Raw genomic sequence first — 26,829 nt, 5'->3', positions numbered from 1 at the left:
CCTCGATAGCAAGAATGACCTTCCTCAAGTTAGGAGACCAAAACTGTACACAATACTCCAGGTGTGGCCTCAACAAGGCCCTGTACAACTATAGTAACACCTCCCTGCCCCTGTACTCAAATCCCCTCGCCATGAAGGCCAACATGCCATTTGCTTTCTTACCCGCCTACTGTACCTGCATGCCAACCTTCAATGACTGATGTACCATGACACCCAGGTCTCGTTGCACCTCCCCTTTTCCTAATCTGTCACCATTCAGATAATAGTCTGTCTCTCTGTTTTTACCACCAAAATGGATAACCTCACATTTATCCACATTATACTTCATCTGCCATGCATTTGCCCACTCACCTAACCTATCCAAGTCACTCTGCAGCCTCATAGCATCCTCACAGCTCACACTGCCACCCAACTTAATGTCATCTGCAAATTTGGAGATACTACATTTAATCCCCTCGTCTAAATCATTAATGTACAGTGTAAACAGTTGGGGACCGAGCACAGAACCTTGCGGTACCCCACTAGTCACTGCCTGCCATTCTGAAAAGTACCTATTTACTCCTACTCTTTGCTTCCTGTCTGCCAACCAGTTCTCAATCCACGTCAACACACTACCCCCAACCCCATGTGCTTTAACTTTGCACATTAATCTCTTGTGTGGGATCTTGTCGAAAGTCTTCTGAAAGTCCAAATACACCACATCAACTGGTTCTCCCTTGTCCACTCTACTGGAAACACCCTCAAAAAATTCCAGAAGATTTGTCAAGCATGATTTCCCTTTCACAAATCCATGCTGACTTGGACCTATCATGTCAGCTCTTTCCAAATGCGCTGCTATGACATCCTTAACAATTGATTCCATCATTTTACCTACTACCGATGTCAGGCTGACCGGTCTAAAATTCCGTTTTCTCTCCCTCCTTTTTTAAAAAAATGGGGTTACATTTGCTACTCTCCACTCCATAGGAACTGATCCAGAGTCTATGGAATGTTGGAAAATGACTGTCAATGCATCCGCTATTTCCAAGGCCACTTCCTTAAGTACTCTGGGATGCAGACTATCAAGCCCTGGGGATTTATTGGCCTTCAATCCCATCAATTTCCCCAACACAATTTCCCGATTAATAAGGATTTCCCTCAGTTCCTCCTTCTGAACCTAGAACCTCTGACCCCTTTTATATTCAGAAGGTTGTTTGTGTCCTCCTTAGTGAATACCGAACCAAAGTACTTGTTCAATTGGTCCGCCATTTCTTTGTTCCCCGTTATGACTTCCCCTGATTCTGACTGCAGGGGACCTACGTTTGTCTTTACTAACCTTTTTCTCTTTACATATCTATAGAAGCTTTTGCAGTCCGTCTTAATGTTCCCTGCAAGCTTCCTCTCCTACTCTATTTTCCCTGCCCTAATCAAACCCTTTGTCCTTCTCTGAGTTCTAAATTTCTCCCAGTCCCCGGGTTCGCTGCTATTTCTGGCCAATTTGTATGCCACTTCCTTCGCTTTAATACTAGCCCTGATTTCCCTTGATAGCCACGGTTGAGCCACCTTCCCTTTTTTATTTTTACGCCAGACAGGGATGTACAATTGTTGTAGTTCATCCATGCGGTCTCTAAATGTCTGCCATTGCCCATCCACTGTCAACCCTTTAAGTATCATTCGCCAATCTATCCTAGCCAATTCACGCCTCATACCTTCAAAGTTACCCTTCTTTAAGTTCTGGACCATGGTCTCTGAATTAACTGTTTCATTCTCCATCCTAATGTAGAATTCCACCATATTATGGTCACTCTTCCCCAAGGGGTCTCGCACAACGAGATTGCTAATTAATCCTCTCTCATTACACAACACCCAGTCTAAAATGGCCTCTCCCCTAGTTGGTTCCTCGACATATTGGTTTAGAAAACCATCCCTTATGCACTCCAGGAAATCCTCCTCCCACTGTATTGCTTACAGTTTGGTTAGCCCAATCTATATTCATATTAAAGTCACCCATGATAACTGCTGCACCTTTATTGCATGCACCCCTAATTTCCTGTTTGATGCCCTCCCCAACATCACTACTACTGTTTGGAGGTCTGTACACAACTCCCACTAACGTTTTTTGCCCTTTGGTGTTCTGCAGCTCTACCCATATAGATTCCACATCATCCAAGCTAATGTCCTTCCTAACTATTTCATTAATCTCCTCTTTAACCCCACCTCCTTTTCATTTTATTCTATCTTTCCTGAATGTTTTTATACCCTTGGATGTTGAGTTCCCAGCCCTGATCATCCTGGAGCCACGTCTCTGTAATCCCAATCTGATCATATCTGTTAACATCTATTTGCACAGTTAATTTATCCACCTGATTATGGATACTCCTTGCATTAAGACACAAAGCCTTCAGGCTTGTTTTTTTAACATCCTTTGTCCTTTTAGAATTATGATGTAGTGTGGCCCTTTTTGTTTCTTGCCTTTGTTTACTCGGCCTTCCACTATTGCTTTTTACCTTTCTGCCATCTGTTTCTGACTCCATATTACTTTACCTTGTCTCGCTGCGTAGGTTCCCATCCACCTGCCATATTAGTTTAAACACCCCCGAACTGCATTAGCAAATGTTACCCCTAGGACATCAGTTGTGGTAGAGCACAGTGAATCTGGTCAAATTATATTTCTTAAGATATTAAAATTGCTAATAATAATCATTGAATATATTTAAGGTGGAGATAGACAGAGTTTTCAAAGATTAAGAGAGTCAAGGATTATGGGGAGAGGGCAGGGAAGTGGAGTTGAGGCCAGGATCAGATCAGCCATGATCTTATTGAAAGGTGGAGCAGGCTCGAGGAGCCAGATGGCCTACTCCTGCTCCTATTTCTTATGTTCTTGTGTTTGAACACTAGACTCTCAATCCTTAATAAGATAAGGAATTATCTAGAATCTTACAACCCTAAATCTCTCTGCTCCTCTACTCCATTGAAAGTTTTACCATTTAATGTACATTTCCTCCCAAAATCTATCACAGCACATTTCTCTGCATTAAATTTCATTTCACATCTACCTGCCCCAATTACTAACCTGTGTATTGACAATGAAGGCACTTAAAGTCCTCTTCACAGTTGGCCATGGGCCCTTTTTGGTGTTCCCTGGAGATTTTGATCGTATGCCCCATACACCCAAGCCCAGATTATTTCTCCGTATTGAGAAGAGCATTGGTCCCAACACTGACCCTGCGGACACCACTGTTTACATCCATCCAGTCTGAAGAACATCCATTAACCACTACTCTCTGTTTTCTGCCCTTTACCCAACTTCCTCTCCACTCGGCCCCACTCCCTTTAATACCATGAGCCTTAATTTGATCAACAAGCCTCTTGTCCGGCACCTTATCAAACACCTTTTGACAATCCATCTACACAACATCCACTGCATTTCCTTTCTCACTGCATTGTGTTATTTCCTGAATCCCTGCTGTCTGTCCTGAATAAATACATTTCACAAACAAATGTTGCAATGTTTGCTCCACCCTTCAGGGTTCCATCTGTTTAAAGCCACAACAGAAAGGTCCAGTTTACTCCTGGAGTTTGAAAGAAATCAGCTTTAACAATGGGGCAGAGTTTCAGCCAATCAGGGAGATCCGGGCTCAGCCCCGCCCACTGGTGCCGCAAGCCCCGCCCCTCGGACACTCTGATTGGTTGGAGGACCAGCTGATTACTAGCTGTGGCCCCGCCCCCGCTTTTCCTAACCCCTGGGGGGGTCTTCACAAACACCGTGTGTGGGCCCAGGCCCGAGAGACAACACTCCGCATTGTCCACCTCCCCACAACTACCCGCCAGATTCAGACACAAACTCCGGGACAACCAGGAAGTGCCAGGAAATCCCCAGCGAGTCAGGGAGCGTCTGTAAATGGAGGAGAAATGGGGACTGGTCAGGGAACTTCTGTAATTAGAGGACAAATGAAGACCAGTCAGGGAGTGTCTGTAAAGGGAGGAGTAATGGGGACTGGTCAAGGAGCATCTGTAAATGGAGGAGAAATGGGGACTGGTCAAGGAGTGTCTGTAAATGGAGGAGAAATGGGGACTGGTCAGAGAACATCTGTAAATGGAGAAATGGGGACTGGTCAGGGAGTGTCTGTAAATGGAGGAGAAATGGGGACTGGTCAGAGAACGTCTGTAAACGGAGAAATGGGGACTGGTCAGGGAGTGTCTGTAAATGGAGGAGAAATGGGGACTGGTCAGAGAACGTCTGTAAACGGAGAAATGGGGACTGGTCAGGGAGTATCTGTAAATGGAGGAGAAATGGGGACTGGTCAGAGAACGTCTGTAAATGGAGAAATGGGGACTGGTCAGGGAGTGTCTGTAAATGGAGGAGAAATGGGGACTGGTCAGGGAGTGTCTGTAAATGGAGGAGAAATGGGGACTGGTTAGGGAGCGTCTGTAAATGGAGAAATGGGGACTGGTTAGGGAGCGTTTGTAGATTAAGGCAAAATTACTATTTTAGTTAACAAATGTACCAGTCATTTGAATGGGACTCTTTCCTTGTCCCAGCTCCTGTAAATACAAGCTGTAATGGGACCGGACTCTCAGGAGGCTCCCATGCTGGCTGCTCATGTGTCAGTGATCTCCCATTAGATTAATGTTCTTCTGCTGGGTATATGTTTAATTAAGTGCCCAAAGCATTTCACAAAAGGTGGGGAACCAGTGAGTGTGGGATTGAACCCAGCCAGAGTCAGCACCTTCAGGGGAGGGGAACCAGTGAGTGTAGAACTGAACACAGCCAGAGTCAGCACCTTCAAGGGAGGGGAACCAGTGAGTGTAGAACTGAACACAGCCAGAGTCAGCACCTTCAGGGGAGGAGAGGGAGGGGAACCAGTGAGTATAGAACTGAACCCAGACAGAGTCAGCACCTTCATGGGAGGAGAGAAGTCGACCAAAAGGGAAAACATTGCAGATGGTGCAATGGATTTGGACTTTAGCACAGGGAGGAGGGTGAGTGTGAGGGACGGGGATTTACAGCTTTGGCGGAAACGAGAGGAAATAATGTTCCATTTAAACTAGAATTGTCTCTTCTGAATGTCTATCCTGTACTTAGTGATGATTTTTGTAAACTTCTTTTACAGGGTATTAGAAGGGGAGGATTTGCAGATGAGAAACTCAAACCAAACATATAGTCAAGATCTGACAGAGTCACTCGCTTCATCACCACCTGAATATCATCGGCCTTTGAATGTGGAAGGAGAAATGTTTGTCTGTTCTGTCAGTGGGAACAGATTTCAAACATCAGTGTGACTGGAAAAGCACCGAGACACACACACCCGAGTGAGAGTGTTCCAGTGCACTGACTGTGGAAAGAGCTTTAACCAGTTACACAGCCTGAAAAAACATTGCACCATTCACAGCGGGGCAAAACCGTACAGGTGTTCTTTCTGCGGACGAGGCTTCAACTGATCATCCAACCTGGAGAGACACAAGGACACCCGCACCACAGAGAAACCGCGGGAATGTGCGGACTGTGGGAAGGAATTCAGTTACCCGTCTGAGCTGGAAACTCATCACTACAGGCACACTGGGGGGAAGCTGTTCACCTGCTCCGTGTGTGGGAAGGGATTCACTAATTCATCACACCTTCTGAAACACCAATAGGTTCACACTGATGAGAGATCTTTTAAATAATCCGACGGTGCGAACTGCTTTTAAAGCTCTGTGGATCTGATTCAACACCAGCGAGTTCACACTGATGAGAAACAGTTCAGTCATTCACCCTCATTGCACACCAATGCACTCACACTGGGGGAGGCCATTTACCTGCCCCATGTGTGGGAAGGGATTCGCTTACTCATCCACACTGCTGACACACCAATGCACTCACACTGGGGGAGGCCGTTCACCTGCCCCATGTGTTGGAAGGGATTTGCTTGCTCATCCACGCTGCTGACACACCAGTGAGTTCATACTGGAGAGAGGCCGTTCACCTGCTCTGTGTGCAGAAATCGATTTGCGTGCTCATCCACGCTGCAGAATAAGGGGTCAGACATTTAGGACAGAGATGAGGAGAAATTTCCTCACTCAGAGGGTGGTGAATGTTTGGAAATCTCTACTCCAGAGAGCTGTAGATGCTCAGCCATTGAGTAGATTCAAGAAAGAAGGCGATCATTTTTTGGGAATTAAGGGCTATGGGGATAGTAAAGGAAGATGGAGTTTAGGTAGAAGATCAACCATGATCTTCTTGAATGGCGGAGCAGACCCGAAGGGCCAAATGACCTACTCCGGCTCCTATCTGTGATGTTTTTATGTACCCTGCATGGAGAGCCCTCCACTGGGGATCCCCGCCTCCACTCGACAGCAAGATGACCTACCATTGTGATTGAGACTAGGCAATGAACAAAATTCATCAACCAATGTCACAGAGACCTGAGTGCCTGGGTTCTCATCCTGGAGTCAAGTGCACTGGCCGGCACTTTTCTATCACTAACTCGCACCTTAGGCCCGGCCCAGTCTGGCTCAGTCACTAAATGCTTTCTAACTGTGATTCTAACTCTGATGGAAAGCTATGAGGCCTCATTTTATTGTACGACCTATCGGAGAGGCTTTTAATGGCTTTAATAAACTGGCAATAAGATTATTTTTAAAACTGGAAAGTGGTGAAAAATGCCACTAGCGCTGCCTGCAAACTCAGCGAAATCCACTTCATCAATGACCCTGCCACAGGACTCAATTTCCACCCCCTCTCACCACTAGTGCACTGTGTCTGCAGTATGTACCGTCTTACAAAATGCCCACGGTCAGGTCGTGAGGAGTCAAAGGTCAGGTAACAGAATGGATGGAAATATGGCAACAAACTGCCCTCAACTCCAACAAATAATTCCTGTTTTGCAGCCATCTTTCCATCCATTCTGCTGCCTGGCCCTTCACTCCACACAGCCTGACCTTAGTCACTTTGTAGATCTTACATATTGTTGTGGATAGCAAGCTGGTTACAAAACAGAAAGAGAGAGTGGGGTTAAGAGTAGCTACTCAGACTGGCAAAGGGTGGGAGGTGGTGTTCCACAGGGATCGGTGCTGGGACCACTATTCTGGCAATAGGTGGGAGGTGGTGTTCCACAAGGATTGGTGCTGGGACCACTGTTCTGGCAATAGGTGGGAAGTGGTGTTCCACAGGGATCAGTGCTGAGACCAGTGTTCTGGCAATAGGTGGGAGGTGGTATTCCATAGGGATTTGTGCTGGGATCACTGTTCTGGCAATAGGTGGGAGATGGTGATCCACAGGGATCGATGTTGGGACCACTGTTGTTCGCCATTTACATAAAGGATTTGGACTCGGGAATCAGAAGTACAATTTCCAAATTTTTAGATGACACAAATTGGGAGGTAGAGCTAAATTAAAAAGTAGGACCTCAAAAGTAGTAATCTCGGGATTGCTACCAGTGCCACGTGCTAGTCAGAGTAGGAATCGCAGGATAGCGCAGATGAATACGTGGCTTGAGCAGTGGTGCAGCAGGGAGGGATTCAAATTTCTGGGGCATTGGAACCGGTTCTGGGGGAAGTGGGACCAGTACAAACCGGACGGTCTGCACCGGGGCAGGACCGGAACCAATGTTTGCTAGTGCTGTTGGGGAGGAGTTAAACTAATATGGCAAGGGGATGAGAACCAATGCAGGGAGACAGAGAGAGACAAAAGGGAGGCAGAGGCAGGAGACGGAGGGGAGATGGGGGGGGGGGTGGGGGGCGGAGAGGCCCGGGGTGGGGAACAGGAAGGGCCACTGTGCGGCAGAATTCTAAAAGGACAAAGGGTGTTAAAAAAACAAGCCTGAAGGCTTTGTGTTGTAATGCAAGGAGTATCCGCAATAAGGTGGATGAATTAACTGTGCAAATAGATGTTAACAAATATGATGTGATTGGGATTACGGAGACGTGGCTCCAGGATGATCAGGGCTGGGAACTCAACATCCAGGGGTATTCAACATTCAGGAAGGATAGAATAAAAGGAAAAGGAGGTGGGGTAGCATTGCAGGTTAAAGAGGAGATTAATGCAATAGTTAGGAAGGACATTAGCTTGGATGATGTGGAATCTATATGGGCAGAGTTGCAGTGGGAGTTGTGTACAGACCTCCAAACAGTTGTAGTGATGTTGGGGAGGGCATCAAACAGGAAATTAGGGGTGCATGCAATAAGGGTGCAGCAGTTATAATGGGTGACTTTAATATGCACATAGATTGGGCTAACCAAATTGGAAGCAATACGGTGGAGGAGGATTTCCTGGAGTGCATAAGGGATGGTTTTCTAGACCAATATGTCGAGGAACCAACTAGGGGGGAGGCCATCTTAGACTGGGTGTTGTGTAATGAGAGAGGATTAATTAGCAATCTCGTTGTGCGAGGCCCCTTGGGGAAGAGTGACCATAATATAGTGGAATTCTGCATTAGGATGGAGAATGATACAGTTAATTCAGAGAACATGGTCCAGAACTTAAAGAAGGGTAACTTTGAAGGTATGAGGCGTGAATTGGCTAGGATAGATTGGCGAATGATACTTAAGGGGTTGACTGTGGATGGGCAATGGCAGACATTTAGAGACCGCATCGATGAATTACAACAATTGTACATTCCTGTCTGGCGTAAAAATAAAAAAGGGAAGGTGGCTCAACCGTGGCTATCAAGGGAAATCAGGGATAGCATTAAAGCCAAGGAAGTGGCATACAAATTGGCCAGAAATAGCAGCGAACCTGGGGACTGGGAGAAATTTAGAACTCAGCAGAGGAGGACAAAGGGTTTGATTAGGGCAGGGAAAATGGAGTACGAGAAGAAGCTTGCAGGGAACATTAAGGCGGATTGCAAAAGTTTCTATAGATATGTAAAGAGAAAAAGGTTAGTAAAGACAAACGTAGGTCCCCTGCAGTCAGAATCAGGGGAAGTCATAACGGGGAACAAAGAAATGGCAGACCAATTGAACAAGTACTTTGGTTCATTATTCACTAAGGAGGACACAATCAACCTTCCGGATATAAAAGGGGTCAGAGGGTCTAGTAGGGAGGAGGAACTGAGGGAAATCTTTATTGGTCGGGAAATTGTGTTGGGGAAATTGATGGGATTGAAGGCCGATAAATCCCCAGGGCCTGATGGACTGCATCCCAGAGTACTTAAGGAGGTGGCCTTGGAAATAGCGGATGCATTGACAGTCATTTTCCAACATTCCATTGACTCTGGATCAGTTCCTATCGAGTGGAGGGTAGCCAATGTAACCCCACTTTTAAAAAAAGGAGGGAGAGAGAAAACAGGTAATTATAGACCGGTCAGCCTGACCTCAGTAGTGGGTAAAATGATGGAATCAATTATTAAGGATGTCATAGCAGCGCATTTTGAAAATGGTGACATGATAGGTCCAAGTCAGCATGGATTTGTGAAGGGGAAATCATGCTTGACAAATCTTCTGGAATTTTTTGAGGATGTTTCCAGTAAAGTGGACAAAGGAGAACCAGTTGATGTGGTATATTTGGACTTTCAGAAGGCTTTCGACAAGGTCCCACACAAGAGATTAATGTGCAAAGTTAAAGCACATGGGATTGGGGTTAGTGTGCTGACGTGGATTGAGAACTGGTTGTCAGACAGGAAGCAAAGAGTAGGAGTAAATGGGTACTTTTCAGAATGGCAGGCAGTGACTAGTGGGGTACCGCAAGGTTCTGTGCTGGGGTCCCAGCTGTTTACATTGTACATTAATGATTTAGACGAGGGGATTAAATGTAGTATCTCCAAATTTGCGGATGACACTAAGTTGGGTGGCAGTGTGAGCTGCGAGGAGGATGCTGTGAGGCTGCAGAGCGACTTGGATAGGTTAGGTGAGTGGGCAAATGCATGGCAGATGAAGTATAATGTGGATAAATGTGAGGTTATCCACTTTGGTGGTAAAAACAGAGAGACAGACTATTATCTGAATGGTGACAGATTAGGAAAAGGGAAGGTGCAACGAGACCTGGGTGTCATGGTACATCAGTCATTGAAGTTTGGCATGCAGGTACAGCAGGCGGTTAAGAAAGCAAATGGCATGTTGGCCTTCATAGCGAGGGGATTTGAGTACAGGGGCAGGGAGGTGTTGCTACAGTTGTACAGGGCCTTGGTGAGGCCACACCTGGAGTATTGTGTCCAGTTTTGGTCTCCTAACTTGAGGAAGGACATTCTTGCTATTGAGGGAGTGCAGTGAAGATTCACCAGACTGATTCCCGGGAAGGTGGGACTGACCTATCAAGAAAGACTGGATCAACTGAGCTTGTATTCACTGGAGTTCAGAAGAATGAGAGGGGACCTCATAGAAACGTTTAAAATTCTGACGGGTTTAGACAGGTTAGATGCAGGAAGAATGTTCCCAATGTTGGGGAGGTCCAGAACCAGGGGTCACAGTCTAAGGATAAGGGGTAAGCCATTTAGGACCGAGATGAGGAGAGACTTCTTCACCCAGAGAGTGGTGAACCTGTGGAATTCTCTGCCACAGAAAGTGGTTGGGGCCAATTCACTAAATATATTCAAAAGGGTGTTAGATGAAGTCCTTACTACTCGGGGGATCAAGGGGTATGGCGAGAAAGCAGGAAGGGGGTACTGAAGTTTCATGTTCAGCCATGAACTCATTGAATGGCGGTGCAGGCTAGAAGGGCTGAATGGCCTGCTCCTGCAGCTATTTTCTATGTTTCTATGTTTCTAATACTGAGGAAGACTGTGTCAAAATGCAAGACATTAATAAGTTTGCAGAATGCGTGTGTAATTGGCAAATGAATTTCAGTATAGATCAGTGTGAGGTGATGTGCTTTGGTAGGAAGAATAAGGAGGCCACATTCTATTTGGAAAATAAGAGTCTAAATGGGGAAGAGGGGCAAAGGGATCAAAGGGTACAGACACACAAATAACTAAAAGTAGCGACGCGGGTTAATACGGTCATTTTAAAAAGCAAACAAAGCACTGGGGTTCATTTCTAAAGGAGCCTTCTGTTCCATGCCCAGGAGTCTGAACCATGGAAGAGAGCGCTGGGACACATTTCTTACACAGCTCAAGATTAACCTGCACGGCGACTTTGCTGTCAGTGCAGACAGACGAGAAAGACCAAAGTGCCGTTTGCCCCTCTCCCTGAAGGACTGTGTCCAGGTTGAAGTTCTGTTCCCGCCGTACGATCCTCTCTGAGCTCCAGCCAGGTGATGCTAAACACTCAGGTGGGAAAGACAAAAATCCACAGCAATGTGTTTAAAGCAAAGCTGATTTATTTCCCATTCTTCCAGAATATTAAATTCCAGCCCAGTTATAGGGTTATTAACATCAGCAGAAACAAACCCCAATGGTCAGAATGAACATGGTTCAGTGCTGGATGTGATTAACAGCAGCAATAACAGCAGAGTCCATCCCCTGCAGTCACTTGTGAGCTAGCTGGTGTGTCAGCAGGATGGAGGAATGAGTGAATCCCTTCCCACACTCAGAGCAGGTGAACAGCCTCTCCCCAGTGTGAACTCGTTGGTGTATCAGAAGGTCGGATGACTGAATGAATCCCTTCCCACACTCGGAGCAGGTGAACGGCCTCTCCCCAGTGTGAACTCGCTAGTGTATCAGAAGGTGGGATGAACGAGCGAATCCCTTCCCACACTCGGAGCAGGTGAACGTCCTCTCCCCAGTGTGAACTCGCTGGTGTATCAGAAGGTGGGATGGACGAGTGAATCCCTTCCCACACTCTGAGCAGGTGAATGGCCTCTCCCCAGTGTGACTGCATTTGTGTCTCGATAGGCCAGAGATTCGGCTGAAGCCTCGTCCACACACAGAACACGTGTACACTTTCTCCCACTGTCAACGGTGCTTTTTGCTTCCATATTGAGAGGCCGATGATATTCAGGTCCCGATGAATCGAGTGACGTTGTCAGATCTTGATGCGGTCTGCGATTTGAGTTTCCGGTCTGCAAATCCTCCCCTTCTAATACCCTGTAAAATTAATTTAAAACAGGAAAAAGGCAGTGTGAGAAAGAACCCACAAAGAGGCAAGTTAGTAATTTGAACTTAATGAATCTGCTAATTTGTGGGGCCGGAATTATAACAAAGTGACCTTGAAAGCGGCCGGATTGTCGTAAAAATCCAACTGGTTCACTAATGTCTGACTCTGGCTAGGGTCAGTTCTACACTCACTAGTTTCCCTCCCCTGAAGGTGCTGGCTCTGGCTGGGTTCAGTTCTACACTCACCAGTTTCTCTCCAATATGTGACCCATGTGCCCAATCTCCATGTGTGAACCTCGACAGTGAGTGTCGACAGGCTATTCCACTGTCCTCACCTGAGGCCTCACATGTGCATTTTCCAGCAGGATCACTGGACCCTCCCCTCCTCCCAATGGCTCAGTGGGTACAGGCACTGACCAGTGTGACTGAGTCATAGTAACAGGAGGGGCCCAGGTTTAATCCCCTCGGCGTATCCTCCCCTTCTAAACCCTGTAAAAGCTGTTTACAAAAGTCATCACTGTAAGTAGGAACATAGAAAGAGGAATAGGCCATTCGGCCCCTTGAGCCTGTTCAATTGGCCCCCAGCCTCAGTTATATGGGAAACATCGAGTTCTGCATTTCCATTACCCTTTAAAAACACAAGAAATTGGAGCAGGAGTAGGCCATACAGCCCCTCGAGCCTGCTCCACCATTCAGTAAGATCATGGCTGATCTTCTCTCTCAACTCCACTCTGGTTACCCGATCCTTCTGACACTGAAAATTGTTTCTCCTTATTAAGAGGGTTGGCGGACTGGAGGAGGTTACAGAGATAGGGAGAGGTGAGGCCTTGGAGGGATTTGAACAAGAGGAGGAGTATTTAAGGTTGAAGTCACCAGCCGTCTCCCCCAGTGCAGAATGTGACTCACTACGAACAGGAAGGATTTTGTTTAACTACTAAAGGTGCATAATGAGAGGGAAACCTTTAACTAACAGCAACATGGAAAGAGGGAAATCTTTAAACACCTGGTCCACTTGGCACCAAAGTTTCTGAAACTCATAATAGGAACTCCAGGGAAACAAAATAGCTGCGTTGATAAAGGATGGAATCACTGCAATAGTGAGAGACAACATTGGCTCAAATGATCAGGATGTTGAAACAGTTTGGGTGGAGATAAGGAATAATAAGGGAAAAAAGTCACTGGTGGGCGTAGTCTATAGGCCTCCTAACAGTAGCAACTCTGTTGGTCGGAGTGTAAACCAAAAAATAGTGGGTGCTTGTAAAAAGAGAACAGCAATGACCATGGGTGATTTTAACCTCCGTATTGATTGGACAAATCAAATTGGTCAGGGTAGCCTTGAGGAAGAGTTCATTGAGTGCATAAGGGACGGGTTCCTTGAGCAATATGTAACGGAACCAACCAGGGGGCTGGCTATCTTAGATCTAGTCCTGTGTAATGAGACAGGATTAATAAACAATCTCCTAGTAAAGGATCCCCTTGGAATGAGTGACCATAGCATAGTTGAATTTCAAATTCAGATGGAGGACGAGAAAGTTGGATCTCAAACCAGCGTACGAAGCTTAAATAAAGGAGACTACAAAAGGTATGAGGGCAGAGTTGCCTAAAGTGGACTGGAAAAATAGATTAAAGTGTAGGACGGTTGATGAACAGTGGCATACATTTAAGGAGCTAGTTCATAACTCTCAAGAAAAATATATTCCAGTGAGGAGGAAAGGGTGTAAAAGAAAAAATAGCCATCTGTGGTTAAATAAAGAAATAAAGGACGGTATCGAAATAAAAACAAGGGCATACAAAGTGGCCAAAACTAGTGGGAGGACAGAAGATTGGAATGCTTTAAAAAATCAGCAAAGAATGACTAAAAAAATGATTAAGAAAGGGAAGGTAGACTATGAAAGTAAACTAGCACAAAATATAAAAACAGATAGAAAAGCTAAGACAGTAATAAGAATATAACAGAACCAAACCCTAAACAATAATCAAACAAAAAAAAAGTATAATTTTTTTTATTATTTAAATGAACAAACAAAAATTTATGGAAAGTAAGGGAAAAGGAGATATAAGGCAGAAAAGAAACAAACAAACCAGTAGGAAAATAAAACATTAGACCCCTCCCACAAAAAATCCCCACCCCAAACCACGGGTATTCAACTCGGTGTGACATCACATACTAACAGAACAAAAAGAGGGCGGGGGCCTCTACATTTTCACCTAACAAACAGGTAGGACAACAGACGACAAAAACATAGAAAATAGGTGCAGGAGTAGGCCATTTGGTCCTTCGAGCACATCAGAAGGAGAAATAAGAACCATAAGACCAGACAAAACAAACAAGTAACACCACATCACTGAGAGAAGCAGGAGCTTTAAATAGTTCTTGTCCCTGCTCACAGTCCTTCTCGTTTTGACTGACCTAGTGGAAGGTGAGGAGCTGTAAACCCTCCATAACCTCTCACTGTACGTTTTTCATTCTAATAGCCTCTGACCCTTGAACCCCCCCTGCTTTCCCCGGCCTGTGGTGAAGCCCCAGTCAGGGTGAAAGGTGAGGCCGACAGACTACAATCAGCCACCGAGACACGGATCATGGAGTGAGTATAAATCCCCCCGGACCTTTCCTCCCCCTCCCTGGTGGATTTCTCTCTCACTCTATCAGATTTCGGAGCCACGGTGCTCCTGTCCCATTAGTTACAATCAATGTCAGTGTGTGCCGCCGGGCCTGATGTCTCTGTCCCCTTGTCCCACAACAGGTCATTATTGCCGTGGTACCGGAGTGTACACAGACAAAAATACATCGAAAAACAAGAGCAAAGTGCGTCCTAAACACCCCCCGCCCCATCATTCATAAACACAACCCTCACCCAAACAGTTAAAACAAGGTCATTTGTTGTTATTAAACAATTAAATTAAAAATCCAAAAATCAAAATCAGACAATCACACCACCAAAGTACAAAACTCAGTCTCCCCAAAGAACATAACAGCGACTTAAAATCAACCTAAAAAACCCGGAGACTGATTCCCTTCCCCGGGAACAACAGGACCTCCGCTCTAACCCGCCTCCCTCCCGGGCCACACAGAAATCCAGCCCGAGGCTCATCATCGGCACTAGGCCCGAACACACAAACCACCGATTGACCCGAGACACCATCCCGAAAACCGCACTAACCCCCAGCCCCCCGCACATCCTGACCCAGGGCCCGAGGCCCGGATATAGTCGCACAAAAATTACATTTAAAATAATAAAATAAAGTCGGGAATCTCTGGAAAACAGAGAGTAGCAAGAAACGGCGGCGATCCAGCAAGTCCGAGAAATAACCCCCCCAACAACTTTGTCGTAGTGTGTTACAACTGAGTGATATTTCAGAGTCAACCACATTGCTGTGGGATCTGGAGTCACATATAGGCCAGACCAGATAAGGGCATCAGATTTCCTTCTCTGATAAACATCAGTGAGCCAGATGGGTTTTTACAACAATCCAGTAGTTCCATTACTGATAGTAGCTTTTTATTCTAGATTTATTTAATTAATTGAATTTAAATTCCCCAGCTGCCATGGTGGGATTTGAACTCACATCTCTGGATTATTAGTCTACGCCTCAGGATTACCAGCCCAGTGATGTTCCCATTATGCAGTGAGCTAGAATGAAAAAGGATCTGGCCCAGGTGGATGGGAGGCAAAACAGCAAGTGAACAATGGGAGGCCTTCAAAGAGGAGATGGTTCGGGGACAGAGGAGACACATTTCTATTAGGGGAAAGGACGGGCATCCAAAGCCAGAGCTCCCTGAATGACTAAACGTATAGAGGTTAAAATGACAAAAAAGGAGCCATTTGACAAATGCAAGGTTCAGATACAGTGGGGAATCAAGCTGAATATAGAAAGTACAGAGGAGATCTAAAATATGGAATAAGAGGGTCAAAGAGAGAGTATGAAAATAGATTAGCAGCTAACATAAAGGGGAACCGAAAAGTCTTTTATAAACACATAACTAGTAAAAGGGTGGTCGAAACATAGAAACATAGAAAATAGGTGCAGGAGTAGGCCATTCGGCCCTTCTAGCCTGCACCGCCATTCAATGAGTTCATGGCTGAACATGCAACTTCAGTACCCCATTCCTGCTTTCTCACCATACCCCTTGATTCCCCTAGTAGTAAGGACTTCATCTAACTCCTTTTTGAATATATTTAGTGAATTGGCCTCAACAACTTTCTGTGGTAGAGAATTCCACAGGTTCACCACTCTCTGGGTGAAGAAATTCCTCCTCATCTCAGTCCTAAATGGCTTCCCCCTTATCCTTAGACTGTGTCCCCTGGTTCTGGACTTCCCCAACATTGGGAACATTCTTCCTGCATCTAACCTGTCTAACCCCGTCAGAATTTTAAACGTTTCTATGAGGTCCCCTCTCATTCTTCTGAACTCCAGTGAATACAAGCCCAGTTGATCCAGTCTTTCTTGATAGGTCAGTCCCGCCATCCCGGGAATCAGTCTGGTGAACCTTCGCTGCACTCCCTCAATAGCAAGAATGTCCTTCCTCAGGTTAGGAGACCAAAACTGTACACAATACTCCAGGTGTGGCCTCACCAAGGCCCTGTACAATTGTAGCAACACCTCCCTGCCCCTGTACTCAAATCCCCTCGCTATGAAGGCCAACATGCCATTTGCTTTCTTAACCGCCTGCTGTACCTGCATGCCAACCTTCAATGACTGATGTACCATGACACCCAGGTCTCGTTGCACCTCTCCTTTTCCTAATCTGTCACCATTCAGATAATAGTCTGTCTCTCTGTTTTTACCACCAAAGTGGATAACCTCACATTTATCCACATTATACTTCATCTGCCATGCATTTGCCCACTCACCTAACCTATCCAAGTCGCTCTGCAGCCTCATAGAATCCTCCTTGCAGCTCACACTGCCACCCAACTTAGTGTCATCCGCAAATTTGGAGATACTACATTTAATCCCCTCGTCTAAATCATTAATGTACAGTGTAAACAGCTGGGGCCCCAGCACAGAACCTTGCGGTACCCCACTAGTCACTGCCTGCCATTCTGAAAAGTCCCCATTTACTCCTACTCTTTGCTTCCTGTCTGACAACCAGTTCTCAATCCATGTCAGCACACTACCCCCAATCCCATGTGCTTTAACTTTGCACATTAATCTCTTGTGTGGGACCTTGTCGAAAGCCTTCTGAAAGTCCAAATATACCACATCAACTGGTTCTCCCTTGTCCACTCTACTGGAAACATCCTCAAAAAATTCCAGAAGATTTGTCAAGCATGATTTCCCTTTCACAAATCCATGCTGACTTGGACCTATCATATTACCTCTTTCCAAATGCACTGCGATGACATCCTTAATAATTGATTCCATCATTTTACCCACTACCGATGTCAGGCTGACCGGTCTGTAATTCCCTGTTTTCTCTCTCCCTCCTTTTTTAAAAAGTGGGGTTACATTGGCTACCCTCCACTCCATAGGAACTGATCCAGAGTCAATGGAATGTTGGAAAATGACTGTCAATGCATCCACTATTTCCAAGGCCACCTCCTTAAGTACTCTGGGATGCAGTCCATCAGGCCCTGGGGATTTATCGGCCTTCAATCCCATCAATTTCCCCAACACAATTTCCCGACTAATAAGGATTTCCCTCAGTTCCTCCTCCTTACTAGACCCTCCGACCCCTTTTATATCCGGAAGGTTGTTTGTGTCCTCCTCAGTGAATACCGAACCAAAGTACTTGTTCAATTGGTCCGCCATTTCTTTGTTCCCCGTTATGACTTCCCCTGATTCTGACTGCAGGGGACCTACGTTTGTCTTTACTAACCTTTTTCTCTTTACATATCTATAGAAACTTTTGCAATCCGTCTTAATGTTCCCTGCAAGCTTCTTTTCGTACTCCATTTTCCCTGCCCTAATCAAACCCTTTGTCCTCCTCTGCTGAGTTCTAAATTTCTCCCAGTCCCCGGGTTCTCTGCTATTTCTGGCCAATTTGTATGCCACTTCCTTGGCTTTAATGCTATCCCTGATTTCCCTTGATAGCCACGGTTGAGCCACCTTCCCTTTTTTATTTTTACGACAGACAGGAATGTACAATTGTTGTAGTTCATCCATGCGGTCTCTAAATGTCTGCCATTGCCCATCCACAGTCAACCCCTTCAGTATCATTCGCCAATCTATCCTAGCCAATTCACGCCTCATACCTTCAAAGTTACCCTTCTTTAAGTTCTGGACCATGGTCTCTGAATTAACTGTTTCATTCTCCATCCTAATGCAGAATTCCACCATATTATGGTCACTCTTCCCCAAGGGGCCTCGCACAACGAGATTGCTAATTAATCCTCTCTCATTACACAACACCCAGTCTAAGATGGCCTCCCCCCTAGTTGGTTCCTCGACATATTGGTCTAAAAAACCATCCCTTATGCACTCCAGGAAATCCTCCTCTACCGTATTGCTTCCAGTTTGGTTAACCCAATCTATGTGCATATTAAAGTCACCCATTATAACTGCTGCACCTTTATTGCACGCACCCCTAATTTCATGTTTGATGCCCTCCCCAACATCACTACTACTGTTTGGAGGTCTATACACAACTCCCACTAACGTTTTTTGTCCTTTGGTATTCTGCAGCTCTACCCATATAGATTCCACATCATCCAAGCTAATGTCCTTCCGAACTATTGCCTTAATTTGCTCCTTAACCAGCAATGCTACCCCACCTCCTTTTCCTTTTATTCTATCTTTCCTGAATGTTGAATACCCCTGGATGTTGAGTTCCCAGCCCTGATCATCCTGGAGCCACGTCTCCGTAATCCCAATCACATCATATTTGTTAACATCTATTTGCACAGTTAATTCATCCACTTTATTGCGGATACTCCTTGCATTAAGACACAAAGCCTTCAGGCTTGTTCTTTTAACACCCTTTGTCCTTTTAGAATTTTGCTGTACAGTGGCCCTTTTTGTTCTTTGCCTTGGGTTTCTCTGCCCTCCACTTTTCCTCATCTCCTTTCTGTCTTTTGCTTTTGCCTCCTTTTTGTTTCCCTCTGTCTCCCTGCATTGGTTCCCATCCCCCTGCCATATCAGTTTAAATCCTCCCCAACAGCACTAGCAAACACTCCCCCTAGGACATTGGTTCCGGTCCTGCCCAGGTGCAGACCGTCCGGTTTGTACTGGTCCCACCTCCCCCAGAACCGGTTGCAATGCCCCAGGAATTTGAATCCCTCCCTGTTGCACCACTGCTCAAGCCACGTATTCATCTGCGCTATCCTGCGATTCCTACTCTGACTATCACGTGGCACTGGTAGCAATCCCGAGATTACTACTTTTGAGGTCCTACTTTTTAATTTAGCTCCTAGCTCCTTAAATTCGTTTCGTAGGACCTCATCCCTCTTTTTACCTATGTCGTTGGTACCAATGTGCACCACGACAACTGGCTGTTCTCCCTCCCTTTTTAGAATGTCCTGCACCCGCTCCGAGACATCCTTGACCCTTGCACCAGGGAGGCAACATACCATCCTGGAGTCTCGGTTGCGGCCGCAGAAACGCCTATCTATTCCCCTCACCATTGAATCCCCAATCACTATTGCTCTCCCACTCTTTTTCCTGCCCTCCTGTGCAGCAGAGCCAGCCACGGTGCCATGAACTTGGCTGCTGCTGCCCTCCCCTGATGAGTCATCCCCCTCAACAGTACCCAAAGCAGTGTATCTGTTTTGCAGGGGGATGACCACAGGGGACTCCTGCACTACCTTCCTTGCACTGCTCTTCCTGTTGGTCTTCCATTCCCTATCTGGCTGTGGACCCTTTCCCTGTGGTACGACCAACTCGCTACACGTGATACTCACGTCATTCTCAGCATCGTGGATGCTCCAGAGTGAATCCACCCTCAGCTCCAACTCCGCAACGCGGTCGGTCAGGAGCTGGAGGCGGATACACTTCCCGCACACGTAATCGTCAGGGACACCGGAAGTGTCCCTGAGTTCCCACATGGTACAGGAGGAGCATAACACCCGACCGAGCTCTCCTGCCATGACTTAACCCTTATATACACTTAAATTGGCAACAACAGTGTTAAAAGTTACTCACTGATATAGAAGAGAAAAAAGAAACTACTCACCAATCACCAGCCAATCACTTACCCTCTTGGCTGTGACGTCACCTTTTGATTTCTTTCTACTTCTTTTTTGCCTTCTCCCTGTAGCTGCACAAGTCACGCCTTTTATAGGCCTCTCCACACACCTCCTCGACGCTGCTCCCGACTGCCGCCGACGCTGGGCCCCGGACTCCCTGCTGTGCCTTTTATAGGCCTCACCACGCAGCTCCTCGATGCTGCTCCCGAAGGAAGGGTTGGGTTGATTAGGGACCAAAAAGGAGATCTTGTGCAGGCAGAGGGCATGGCTGAGGTATTAAATGAGTCTGTTACAGCTGTCTTCACTAGAGAAGAGGATGCTACCAATGTAGCAGTAAAGAAGGAGGCAGTAGTGATATTGGATAGGACAAAAATCGATGAAGAGGAAGTACTTAAAAGGTTGGCAATCCTCAAAGTAGAAAGGTTACATGACCCTACATTACTGAGGGAAGTAAGGATGAAAATTGCGGAGGCTCTAGCCACAATCTTCCAATCCTCCTTGGATATCGGCGTGGTGCCAGAGGACTGCAGGACTGCAAATGTTACACCCCTGTTTAAAAAAGGGGCGAGAGATAAACCCGGAAACTACAGATCAGTGAGCCTAACGTCGGTGATAGGGAAACTTCTAGAAACAATAATCTGGGACAAAATTCATTGGCATTTGGGAAACTATGGGCTAATAACTGGAAGTCAGCACAGATTTGTTAAAGGCAGATCATGTTTGAGTAACTTGACCGAGGTTTTTGATGAAGTAATGGGGAGGGTTGATGAGGGTAGTGCGGTTGATGTTGTGCAGATGACTTACAAAAAGCGCTTGACAAAGCACCACATAATAGAATTGTTAGCAAAATTAAAGCCTATGGGATTAATGGGACAGTGGCAGCATGTGTACATAATTGGGTAAGGGACAGAAAGCAGAGAGTAGTGGTGAATGGTTGTTTTTCAGACTGGAGGTAAGTATCCAGTGGTGTTTTCCAGCGGTCGTTAGGACCACTGCTCTTTTTGGGCTGGATTTGGGTATACAGGGCATCATTTCATCGTTTGCAGATGACACAAAACTTGGAGGAGAGTAGTAAAAGACTTCAGGTGATAATAGACAGACTGATGAAATGGGCAGCCACGTGGCAGATGGAATTTAATGCAGAGAAGTGTGAAGTGATATATTTTGGTAGGAAAAATAAAGAGAGGCAATATGAATGAAATGGTACAATTTTGAAAGGAATGCAGGAACAGAGAGACCTGGGGTGTATGTATACAAATCTTTGAAGGTGGCAGGAGAACATTGGAATACTGAAGTGTGGATGTAACAAAGGAATGGTTGTGGGTTTCAGCAGTAGATCAGCTGAGACATCCTTTCACCTCCGTAATATCACCCTGCTTCGCCCCTGCCTCAACTCATCTGCTGCTGAAACCCTCATCCATGCCTTTGTTGCCTCCAGACTTAACTATTCCAGTGTTCTCCTGGCCAGCCTCACAACTTCCACCCTTCCTAAATGTCTCAGTTTAGACACTTTGAGCATGCTCTAGGCTACCTGACCTAACATCTCTTTATGTGGCTCTGTGTCAAATCTTTTTTGATAAGACTCTTGTGAAGAGCCTGGGAATACTTTACTATGTTAAAGGAGCTATATAAATGCAAGTTGTTGTTGTTGACTTCAGAGGAGGTAGAGAAGGATCATACACTCAACATTTCTGGCTGAAGATAGTTATGAATGCTTCAGCCTTTCTTTTGCACTTAGGTGCTGGGCTCTGCCATCATTGAGGATGGAAATGTTCATGGAGACGCCTCCTTCTGTTAGTTGTTTAATTGTCCACCACCATTCATAACTGGATGTGGCAGGACTGCAGAGCTGTGATCTGATCCATTGGTTGTGGGATCACTTAGCTCTGACCATAGCATGCTGCTTATGCTGGTTAACAGGCAGGTAGTCCTGTGTTGTAGCTTCTCCAGTTTGGTAGCTCATTTTTAGGTACACCTGGTGCTGCTCCCAGCATGCTCTTCTACACTCCTCATTGAACGGAGGTTGGTCAGCTTGCTTGATGGTAATGAAGGAGTAAGAATATGCCAGGCCATGAGCTTGCAGATTGTGTTGGAATACAATTCTGCAGCTGTGGATAGCCCAGAGCACCTTATGGCTGCCCAGTTTTGAGCTGCTAGGTCAATTATTAGTCTATTCCATATGGCACAGTGGTAGTGCCACACAATATGATGGTGGTTGTCCTCAGTGTGAAGGCAGAACTTGGTCTCCACATGGGCCAACTTGGTATCCTCTGCAAATTTGGAAAACATGCCACAATTTCTGAGTCTATATAATGGTGAACAACAGTGGTCCTGGCACGGATCCCTGCGGGACATCACTTCTCACTTCCTGCCAGTCTGAGAAACTTCACTTAGCTCATATCCTCTGATTTCCGTTTAGTAGTCATCTTTCCATCCATTCTACTACCTGGCCCTTGACTCCACATGGTCTGACTTGCGTCATCTTATAGACCATAATTACTGCAGAAACAGTACCAATGGTAGAGAGGGTGGATACTGAGTGCTGTGGCAGGGGCACTGTGAACTGGATTTCTCTGTCCCATGTGTTTTAAGGCATCACTAATAGTGTTTTTCACCTCCAAAATTAAAAAAAACTTGTTGCCAGTTTATTAAAGCCATTAACAGCCTCTCCAGTGGGACACACAAACAAAATGAGACCTCGTAAATTTCCCTCAGAATGAGGCCAGAACTCAAGTTACAAAACAGTTAGAATATATTTAGCAATGAATTCAGACACGGTGTGTCCTGAGATGCGAGTTAGTAACGGAAATGTTTCAGCACCATGGCTGAGGACCCTGGCACTCCGGTCTTTGTATAATTTATTTATTAAGTTTGTTTATTGAAAAATCAGACTGGTGGGTTATCTTCCGACCGAGGCTGGGTTCCCCAATGGGGGCTTTCTACGCGCGAGTCCTCCCCTGCACCACTGGGGTCTAGGGCGGAGACTGTTACACGGAGCAGTCATGTGCAATCATTTTTCATAGAATCATAGAAAAATTATGACAGAGGAGGCCATTCGGCCCATAATGTCCATGCCAGTCGAAAAAGAGCTAAACAGCCTATGCCCACCTTCCAGCACTAGGCCCGTAGCCCTGCAGGTTGCGGCTCTTCACGTGCACATCAAGAACTATTTAAATGTGATGAGGGTTTCTGCCTCTACCACCCTTTCAGGCAGTGAGTTCCAGACTCTCACCCTCCAGGGAAAGAAATGTTTCCTTATTTCCCCTCTAATCCTTTTACCATATACTTTAAATCTATAGCCCTGGTTATTGACCCTTCAGCTAAGGGAAATGTCCTTCCTATCCACTGTATCTAGGCCCCTCATAATTTTATACACCTCAATTAAATCTCTCCTTGGCCTCCTCTGTTCCAAGGAAAACAACCCCAGCCTACCCAATCCTTCCTCATAGCTAAAGTTTTCCGATCCTGGAAACAGCCTCTTCTCAGAACCCTTTCTAGTGCAATCACATACTTCCTGTAATGTGGTGACCAGAACTGCACACAGTAATCCAGCTGTGGCCAAACTAGTGTTGTATACAGTTCCAGCATAACTCCCCTTTCCGGGCTCCAAGGCCAGATATGGATTTTTGTGGGGAGAGGAGTCCATGGGCTATGTATATATTCAGTGATCGATTTTTCAGCCCCTGCATAGTTACCTGAAGCGGCTGCTCCTCAAGTTTTGGTTACACTTCAGCACCATGCCCCTATTCTTCGATTGCCCGATGTGGAGGGTGATGGAGTGGAGATGTCGGATGAGTAAGTCAGAGGATCTTCTCCTGGACCTGCTCTTGGGTCTGGCAAAAACATAAAATTTGCAAGTCCAAGATGAGCGGGCCCATTGGGAGGTCACACTGGCTGCCTACCTCGCTTCCACGGTCTTGCCCGGCTGGCTATGGAGAGGGACCATGTGGTGTCCATGTGGAAGGCTTGATAACTTTCGTGACCGGTGGGCACCGCAGGTTAAAGAGGTGATAATTGATCCTCACAATCACTTTATGATTTGTGTGTAAATAGTTATTACTATTTATTTCATATTTGTGGTATACGAGGGCACTTGCTTTAAAGATTTCTGTTCCCATCTGCTAACACTGGAGCAACTTGGTATGACCCCCTACAGGTAGTGAAAAAAAACAATTTCAATCGGCTGACACAAAATAAATGTTATCTTCACCACCTGGGGCTTTCAATGAATGGAAGGATGTTTACCCAGAAACCCCCGCGAGGCTCAAAGTGGCCTATCAATGACTACAGGAGCCCAGTACGCAGGCGCGCGGCCGGTCTGTGCTCTGGGCATGCGCAGTGCCAGTGGTGAAGATGATTTGTGACAGAAGATACGGTTCTGCGAGGCGCCGGTAGATTGTGGTCTGAGCGGAGGAATTGGACAGCCGGATACGCTGGGAAGCTTCATAAACAGGTCGCGAAAGCCTCAGGCACTGAATAAGAGCATAGAGGCACCGAATATGAGCGGACAGGCTCCGAATAAGAGCCCGCAGGCCCGTGTTTGCACCGCGGAGATAGGCCCGACCGCCCGGGTTCACTGGCCGCCATCTTGGACAGGGACGTTCAGGGCGGCTGTGCGGCCATAGTCGCAAAGTCTTTTCCCCGGTGACAAGCCCGATTATTGCGACTGCGCGGCCATTTTCGTACAGGAGCAGAGAGTGGGCGGGGCTTCAGGGTCCCAGTACCCAGGAGAAAAACATTAATGCCTCATTGATTTTATTCTCACTTTCCACACAGCGGGTGTAGAACTGAACCCAACCAGAGCAGAGGGAGGGAGCAAACGGTGGAGGGGGGAGGGTAAAGAAATGTTGGAGATGGTGCGATGGGTTTGGATTTCAGCACAGCGAGGAGGGAGAGTGTGCGGGACAGGGATTTACAGCTTTGGGGGAACAATAGAGGGGAAAGACTGTGCCATAGAAATGAGAATTGTCTGTCTTCAATTTCTATCCTGCACTTCCAGTGCTGACTTTTGTAAAATCCTTTTACAGGATATTAGAAGGGGAGCATTTGCAGACGGAAAACCCAACCAAATATGTCAGATCTGACAGAGTCACTCCATTCATCAGGAGCTGGATATCATCGGCCTTTTAAAGTGGAAGGAGAAACATCGCACCATTCACAACGGGGAGAAACCGTACATGTGTGTGTGTGTGGATGAGGCTTCAACTGATTGTACAACCTGGAGAGACACAAGGACACCCACATCACGGAGAAACCATGGGAATGCGGAGATTGTGGGAAGGGATTCAATTGCCCCTCTGAGCTGGAAACTCATCGACGTCGTCACACCGGGGAGAGGCCGTTCACCTGCCCTGTGTGTGGGAAGGGATTCATTCGTTCAGCTCACCTTCTATCACACCAGCGAGTTCACACGAATGAGAGACCTTTTAAATGCTCTGACTGTGGGAACAGCTTTAAAACCTCTCGTGAACTAAATCAACACCAACGAGTTCACACTGGGGAGAGGCCGTTCAGTTGCTCTTACTGCGAGAAGAGGTTCAGGCAGTCATCCAACCTCACTGAGCACCAGCGAGTTCACACTGGGGAGAAACCATTCATCTGCTCCGTGTGTGAGAAGGGATTCACTTGTTCTTCACGCCTCACTGAACACCAGCGAGTTCATACTGGGGAGAGACCATTCATCTGCTCCATATGTGGGAAAGGGTTTGTTAAATCATCTCATCAGCTGAGACACCAGCGAGTTCACAGCGGGGAGAGGCCGTTCATCTGCTCTGTGTGTGGGAAGGGATTCGTTCGTTCATCCATCCTCACTGAACACCAACGAGTTCACACCGGGGAAAGGCCGTTCACGTGTTCCATGTGTGGTATGGAATTCGCTCGTTCATGCCAGCTCACTGCACACCAACCTGTTCACACCGGGGAGAAACATTTTACCTGTTCTGTGTGTGGGAAGGCATGCACTCGTTCATCCCAGCTCACTGAACACCAACTTGTTCACACCAATAAGAGACCGTTTAAATGTCCTGACTGTGAGAAGAGCTTTAAAAGCAGAAAGGATCTGATGACACACCAACGCACTCACACTGGGGAGAGGCCGTTCACCTGTTCTGAGTGTGGGAAGAGATTCACTCGTTCATTCAACCTGCTGGCACACCAACGCACTCACACTGCAGAGATGCCGTTCACCTGCTCTGAGTGTGGGAAGGGATTCATTCAGTCGTCAAACAAAAAAAAAAAACACAAAAAAGGGGGAAAAAAAAAAATGGGCCTTGTAAATGTCTGGAGTGTCACCCAGGTCGGGTGGCACTCTTTAATGTTTTATGTTTTCGCAGGTAGACTCTAAAAGAGTTTCATTCAGTCGTCCCACCTACTGAGACACCAGCGAGTTCACACTGCAGGTGTGGATTCTGCTGTTAATCACATCCAGGACTGAACCGTGTTCACTTGGACAGAAGGGGTTTGTTGCCACTGATGTAATTAATCCCTATAACTGGGCTGGAGTTTAATTTTCTGGAAAGCTTAGAATCATAGAATGATTACAGCTTTCGACCCATCAAGCCCATGCAGGCTCTCTGCAAGAACACCTCAGCTAGTCCCACTCCCCCGCCCTTGCCCCGTAACCCTGTGAATTTTTTCCTTCAGGTACTTATCCAATTCCCTTTTGAAAGCGACAATTGAGTCTGCCTCCCACCCTTTCAGGAGTGCATTCCAGATCCTAACCACTCGCTGCGTAAATTTTTTTTTTCTAATGTCGCCTTTGGTTCTTTTGCCAATCA

At 46.3% G+C, this 26,829-nt stretch overlaps 1 protein-coding gene across 1 annotated transcript in view; it reads right to left on the bottom strand.

The window, feature by feature from the left end:
- Positions 1-26,829, bottom strand: part of LOC139274172 (zinc finger protein 585A-like) — a 134,448-nt gene that overhangs the window by 12,729 nt on the left and 94,890 nt on the right. The window contains exons 8-9 of the mRNA XM_070891209.1: positions 24,355-24,525; positions 11,440-11,531 (exon numbers count right to left, since the gene is read on the bottom strand). Of these exons, the coding sequence (XP_070747310.1) occupies positions 11,440-11,531; positions 24,355-24,525 (263 nt within the window). The remainder of the gene's footprint in view (positions 1-11,439; positions 11,532-24,354; positions 24,526-26,829) is intronic.

The sequence above is a fragment of the Pristiophorus japonicus genome, chromosome 9 (genome assembly GCF_044704955.1).
Source record: "Pristiophorus japonicus isolate sPriJap1 chromosome 9, sPriJap1.hap1, whole genome shotgun sequence".
Lineage (NCBI taxonomy): Eukaryota > Metazoa > Chordata > Chondrichthyes > Pristiophoridae > Pristiophorus > Pristiophorus japonicus.
The sequence above is the reverse complement of the archived record's forward strand: the minus strand, read 5'-3'. Positions and strand labels throughout refer to the sequence as shown.